General features: G+C 36.6%; 1 protein-coding gene across 2 annotated transcripts in view; it reads left to right on the top strand.

Moving 5' to 3' along the window:
- Positions 1–7,293, top strand: part of NEBL (nebulette) — a 370,552-nt gene that overhangs the window by 356,640 nt on the left and 6,619 nt on the right. For both annotated transcript variants that reach the window (XM_006759924.2, XM_015561463.1), the window contains one exon: positions 5,848–5,954. In XM_006759924.2, coding sequence (XP_006759987.1) covers positions 5,848–5,954 — 107 coding nt within the window. The remainder of the gene's footprint in view (positions 1–5,847; positions 5,955–7,293) is intronic.

Raw genomic sequence — 7,293 nt, 5'->3', positions numbered from 1 at the left:
AAGAGGGAGTTTGGGAATAGCATAAACAGGACCACACGTGCTCCTAAATTTGTGTCAGGTAGGGGAGAAGGAATCCGAAAGTAGCTCAATGGTTTATCACTATGGCTAACCATTTGATTCACTTGGAAATTTAAAAAATAAAACACCAGTGTCCAGCCCCTCCATTCCCACTACAGAGATTCTGATTTACTGGGTCTGGGGTGTGGACAGAATATGGTTTTAAAAGATCCACAGTGAATTTAATATGCAGCCAGGGTGGAAACCACTGCATCTTATTCCTCCTCAGTCTTTTCTTCCACAGTTCATGCCTCCTGCCTGAGCTCAGAATTGAACATATGAAATAGTAGTGATTTTTTTTTTTATCTATGATTTTCAACATTTGAGCATGTATGACAGTGATGGTTATGCATGTCTTCAAAACTTGTTTTAACTGAGTTGTAGATAATTTCTTTTCTATGTTCATGGTTTACTAAATAGCAAGCCTGCTTCTTAGGCAGCTGTTTATTCATAGCTTATCATTAAAAACCAATAATTCCAAACCCAGAGGTAACCTGGCTTGTTTCTGTTTTCTGCAGGGAAGGAAAAGAATTTTCTAAACTTCTAGGAATTCTCTTAGATTAAAGGATAGCATTTTGCTGCTGGATTAGGCATAAATGTTGGGGCTTTAGTACTACCCACCTTGGTTTGTGAAGAGGATTGGATGCTGTGAGGACTGTGTTTCTGACTTGGATCTCTGCGTGGCATGTGTGAATGGGTCCACATCATGGGCCCATTTTATTACCCATTACTCCACCACATGCTTATGGCTCGGATGGGATCTAGTTAGGACCTCCTCATTATTTATTATTTTGTTCAAAATTAGCAGCATTTTAATACTTTATCTTTTGTATTTGTTTTCTTTCAGTTTAGCAATCCCCCTGTAATAGTCTACATAGAAATTCTTTGTCCTAAAAGAACCCCACAAAACCCTTTGTCTTTGATAAAATTGTAGGCAAGTGTTAGGAAATATGACCGTACGTTTATTGCATCCTGTATGCTTTATTGGAAAACTTCTGGTGATTTTCTCCTTATTTTGGAGTTTTCAAGAAGAAAATCCCCCAAATTATTTTCTCTGTTTGTGTTAAGCCTATAGATAGCCTTTGTGTCTTCCCCCATCCTCACCAAAATTCACATGTTGAAATCTAATTCCCAGTGTAATGTTATTGGGGGGAGGGGCCTTTGGAAGGTGATTAGGTCATGCATGGAGCCCTCATGAATGGGATTTAGCGCCCTTATGAAAGAGACTTCACAGAAGTCCTTTGTCCCCTTCTGCCACATAAGGACACAGAGATTTAAATCAGGAAGTCAGGGCTCACCAGATACTGATCCTGCTGACCATTTAATTTTGGACTTCCCAGTCTGTAGAATTGTGAGGCATAAATGTTTATTGTTTAAGCCACCCAGTCTGTGGAATTTTGTTACAGCAGCTCCAAGAGGCCAAGACATCAATATAGCACTGTTTTTATTTTTTGCATCTGGAGTTTGGCCACCTACTGCTACCCTATAGTATTGGTGCAGTTTTTAAAACCTCCACCTCATCTTTAATGACTGGAGACCTTTGTTGTGGTGTCACAGTGCAGAAGTAACGTACTGCCTTCCTGCGTAATCTGTCAGCTGTTGTATTTTTGTTCTGAAAAGTGGGAATGTACCTGATAACTAGGAGTCTACTTCTTTCACCTACTCTTGGCTCTTACTCCAAAGTGGACTTCTTTTTGGGTCCTTTCTCCTTTCTCCTTTTATTGTAGATACATTTTAAGGGGGTTCATTTACTCTAATCTTTGTATATTTGCATGTGTTTCCTCATTTTTTTCATTTTCAGATTTGTGAAGCTTTATAAAAACTTTCTTTCTTCATGTCTACTTACTTCTTTTCTTTTGTTAATCCTCACCCAAGGATATTTTTTCTATTGATTTTTAGAGAGAGTAGAAGGGAGGGGGAGATACACGGAGAGAAACATCGATGTGAAAGAGACACAGCAATTGGTTGCCTCCTGCACGTGCCCTGACCGGGGCCAGTGATGAAGCCTGCAACCAAGGTCTGTGCCCTTGCTGGAATCAAACCTGGCACTCTTCAGTCCGCAGGCTGATGCTCACTGTGCCAAATCGGCCCGGGCTTCTTATTTCTTTATCTTGGTTTTATCTACCATCGTAAGAATAAACCATAAATAGAAAATATTGGTCGTGGCTGATTGTGGAGGAGCTTTATTGCATGGGGGAATTTGGTTTATAAGCTCTACAGGACACTCCGAATCCACCCTGAGATCCTTGGAGCTTTTGCCAGCTCCCAGATCCCTGGCCAGTAAACCTCACCAATGTGAAATGGAAGGGAGTCACACTTTTGTGTTTTATGTTGCCCTTAGGATAACTAGAGCTAGTGTGTTGCGACTTTTATGTTATTGAAATAAAAAGCCCTCAAACTCAAAACTCTTGGACTGTAAGATGATCGTACCTTTATCATCACCCCTGTGTACCAGTGCCTGTGGGACCTGACCACTAGTTAATAAAGGGGGCGCTGTGTTTTTCTTTTTCCTAAGAAGTCCTTGCTTGTGGTGACGTTAGCCTAGCATCTAGCTTTTGCACACTTTGAATTTCATATTTTCATGGAAGAAATCTCCCAACTCACATGGACTATCTTTTAACCAAATAAACCCAATTTCCAAAGCCATTGCTTCCAATTTCCTTTCGCTTGTTTTGCTTTTCTAAAAAGCATTTGTGTAATGAAACACAGTATAAATCAATGTCTGTGCCACTTTTTATGTATTTATAGTTGCATTTATTGGGATGGCATTGGTTAGTAAAATTATATAGGTTTCAAGTGTACAACTCTTATAATACATCATCTGTATATTGTATTGTGTTCACGACCCAAAGTCAAGTTTCTTTCCATCACCATTTATCCCCCTATTACCCTGTGCCTCTTTTTAAATTGGCATTTGCTTTTAGTAAGTTGATTTATCTGGGCTCTCAGTTATGTTTTTCATAGCCCGAATAGGAGCTTCCTAATAGCTCTTTCACTCTACCAGGTAAAAAGTAGATATCAAAGTTCAATTACCCCAAAGGAACTTGCATTAACTAATGCAGCCAGAGAGGGAAATGGAAATAATCAACAAAAGCATGAAGAGAAGCCATTAGAACTAGATATATTGATTGTATTTACTCCAAGGTTTCTTATTCTACACTTTCTCTCCTGCTCTCTCAAACCCAGGCATAGTTAGGGCAAATGCATTACCTTTTTAAACAAATATTTTTATTGATTTCCAAGAAGAAGGGAGAGGGAGAGAGAGATAGAAACATCAATGATGAGAGAGAATCATTGATCGGTTGCATCCTGCATGCCTGCTACTGGGGATCAAGCCTACAACCCTGGCATGTGCTCTGAGAGGATGGAACTGTGACCTCCTGGTTCATAGGTTGACACTCAACCACTGAGCCACATTGGCTGGGCACAAATACATTACTTTTATTTCCTGGCATTTGACAATAACAAAAGGTTCCTTTAAGGTCAAACTTGAGCAACTGAGTAGGCATGAATATACTTGATTTTTAAAAGCCAATATTAGAGAATACTGTTAAACAACATTCTTGAATTGTTAGTACTGATGGGCTCTAACTGGGATTAGGTACAAACTAAGCATAAACATATTACAGCATCTGAGATAGTATATTTAATGTTGTGTTTTTTTAACTGTCCTTTCCTGTTTTTCCCCCAAAATATTTTGAGATGGTTGTACTTAACTCTGTACATAAAAATTTAAAGGACATAATTAAATAGTGTAACAAAGGTTTAAAAGTTTAATTTTTATTTGAAGTAAGTTCACGGTGTTATTTATTTAACCTTACTTAGTATTTACAAGTACATTAAAATGATAATTAATGAAATGACTTGTGTAATGGATAAAAACCTCTTCAGAAGTGCCAATCTGGAATATGCAGTTGGAATTATTGACTAATATATTTAACTGGAAATGCCCTAAGTATCCAGAGTCATTTCTTTAATTGGGCAAAGGGCAGATGTCCAGGGCCATCGCTGCTCTAGGAGGGCAATGGTTTTTGTTGGTCCTGGCATGCCTCGAAAATAGTGAATAGTGATGGCTGTTAACATTTGTGGAGGTTTACTAAGTAACAGGCAATGCAGTAAGCCCTGTGCACACATGAACTCACTTAGTAAATATTTGCTGAGTGTCAAGTGAATAAATGGTCAATGTGTCCAGCTTACAACACAAAGAAAAGGCTCTTTGACTCAACTAATTAGGTGGCCTAAATATTTATGGGGATTTCATTATTTTTTGTCATGAGTGAATTTGACAATATCTTTGACATCTCTTGCATTAAATATTTAAATTGAGTTGATAATGTTAAAAAGTGCTATTTTCTGAAGTATTTGAAGTTGTTTAATGTTTTAATAACTTTATAATGTACTACAAATCCAAACAAATATCTTGGCAATTTCTCTTTGATGCCACATCTAGACATTAAATCAGGACAATTTTGTAACAACACTATAATATGAATTAATTCAAGAACTATTTTTAAAAATCCCCATTCAACCTAATGTCATTATCATCAGGAGAACACGTTAATGTTTTGTAATTTTCTGATGATTAAATTTCTTTAAAGTTTGATATTCTCATATATCATTAGAATCAATGTGCCACTTATAAAACATTAATTATTCATAACACCCAAGAATTACATCTGCTTTATTCTTTTATTATAGACACTGACTTGGATAATCAACCCATAATAATTACTTTATCTACTCAACCTGATTGAACAAAAATGGGAACCTGTTATGGATTTTTATAGCACATGTATTCCATAAGTTTTACTAATGTATCATACAATTAATTCAGAACATAGTGAAGGGCATGTTACTAAAATGCCCTCATGTAAAGCCCATGTTTCTGCTTACCAATACTGAAAAGCACTCCCAGAGAAACACACAAGCCTATGTCTACTGATTTTGTGGGGTTTTATCTCGCTTCTCTGTTGATTTCTCTAGAATTCAGTGTTCTTCAAAGCAGAAACTATGTCTTTTGAATGTCATGATTAGTGGTGAGAACAGCACAAATTAAGTAAATACTATTATGATGGTGTTCTTTTTAATATAGTGGCACAATGCTTATGACATTCTTTCAGTGGTTTGGTTTCTCATGCTCTTGCATGAGAACAGCCTCAGTTGATTGATTTAGTCTTGACTTACAGCAAAATAAAATGGAAAATTCACATATTCTAAGTAAAGGTTTTTTTTAATGGTGTAGACTTATTACTGCTAAACAAGCATATGTTGCTAAACATACGCTGTGCTTATCATCTTTGTAAAGGTAACATTCAGCTGTATGTCTTGAAATATGCAGAGCATCCTCTTATGTGTGAAGTATACAGTGAAAAAATTTATACTCTGTCATTGGTTTGACAATCCAATTAAATTTCTTTAAATATCTTTTTTTAAAAAAAATCTAAGAGGATCACATGGCCAAGTCAAAATATAATATTAAGAGGTTATGGGAAATTATTTTTTTTGGTATTTGTGTTATTTTAATATAGCAACTGCAATGGAGTTGTAGAAATATTTCTAATATAGTTAACTGCATGTTTAATTGATTCCCTATATGTGTCCTTAATTACTGAATTTATACTAACCTAGAGATTGCTTATACCATCACTACCCAAATGTCACATTGTACTGAGAAATGGCATTTTGTTTCAGAAGATGCTAGCAGAGCATGAAGTCAGTTGAGAGGGTGGGAAGGGGTTTTGAGATTTGCTTTAAGGAACCTGTGTGTGTGTGTGTGTATTTAATGCGCAGCACCTGTTCTTCCTGGAGCCTACCAACAGAGCCATTCCCAAGGCTACGGGTACATGCACCAGACCAGCCTGTCGTCCATGAGGTCAATGCAGCATTCACCAAATCTAGTAAGTGTGGGTTTGAAGTGTTTCTTTTTGCCTAGTGTTCCCGTTTCATCTACAAAATATAAATATGCATGGAAAATTAATTTTTATTTATTTTGTATTTTAATATTTATCATTTATTAACATATAGTTGATATACAATATTGTATTAGTTTCAGGTGTACAACATAGTGATTTGACATTTACTTACTTTATGTTGTGATCACCACACAGTAGGTCTAGTAAGCATCCATTACTATACAAAGTTACTGTGTTATTATTGACTAGCTTCCCTGTGCTGTACATTATGTCTCCGTGACTTCCTTGTTTTATAACTGGAAGTTTGTGCCTCTCATCCCCCTTCACCTTTTTCACTCACTCCCCCGACCCTTCTTCCCCTTGGCACCATCAGTTTGCTCTCTGTTATCTATGAGGCTGTTTAGTTTTGTTTGTTCATTTGGGATTTTTTGTTTGTTTTTTTTTTATTCCACATATAAGCAAAATTATATAGTATTTATATTTTTCTTTTTTTAAAATATATTTTATTGATTTTTCACAGAGAGGAAGGGAGAGAGATAGAAAGTTAGAAACATCGATGAGAGAGAAACATCGATCAGCTGCCTCCTGCACATTTCCCACTGGGGATGTGCCTGCAACCCAGGTACATGCCCTTGACCGGAATCGAACCTGGGACCCTTGAGTCCGCAGGCCGACGCTCTATCCACTGAGCCAAACCGGTTCCGGTGAGTATTTATATTTTTCATGTCTGACATTTTCATTTAACATAATATCCTCTAAGCCATTTGTTATTGCAGATGGCAAAATTTCATTCTTTTTATGGCTGCGTAATATTCCATTGTATATATGTACCACTTCTTTATCTGTTTGTCTGTCAATGGGCATATACATTTCCAAATAAAGGATTATGTGCTGTCATTGGTACAACACTTTTGAAGGAAGCAAAAGACTTATAGAGATAAACTATTGAGAAGGGAAGGTATGATGTGGAAACATGTAAACAATGAAACACAAAGATTCTACTAGTGCAACACCCTAATTGTTATTTTATTATTGGTGTTAGCCAATTATGATCTTCATTCATGTCTGTAAAGCATAAATATTTGTTCATACTAACTAATTAATCTGGACATTAATCAAAATGGCCACTAAAACCTAAATGACAGGGCCAACATGTCTTTGAATCCTCCCATTGGAAACATTGAAGCATTAATTCATTAAATAAATGTCAAGTTTGGAAGCGCTGTTCAGGTCATGTTGGTGTCAAATGTGACATCTCATGCTGAAATTGCTTCTCCAAGCAACTGACACAGTCACTTGGCTCTTTGAGAACTTAGAAACAGGT

The sequence above is a fragment of the Myotis davidii genome, unplaced genomic scaffold, assembly GCF_000327345.1.
Source record: "Myotis davidii unplaced genomic scaffold, ASM32734v1 scaffold376, whole genome shotgun sequence".
Classification (NCBI taxonomy): domain Eukaryota; kingdom Metazoa; phylum Chordata; class Mammalia; order Chiroptera; family Vespertilionidae; genus Myotis; species Myotis davidii.
The sequence above is the reverse complement of the archived record's forward strand: the minus strand, read 5'-3'. Positions and strand labels throughout refer to the sequence as shown.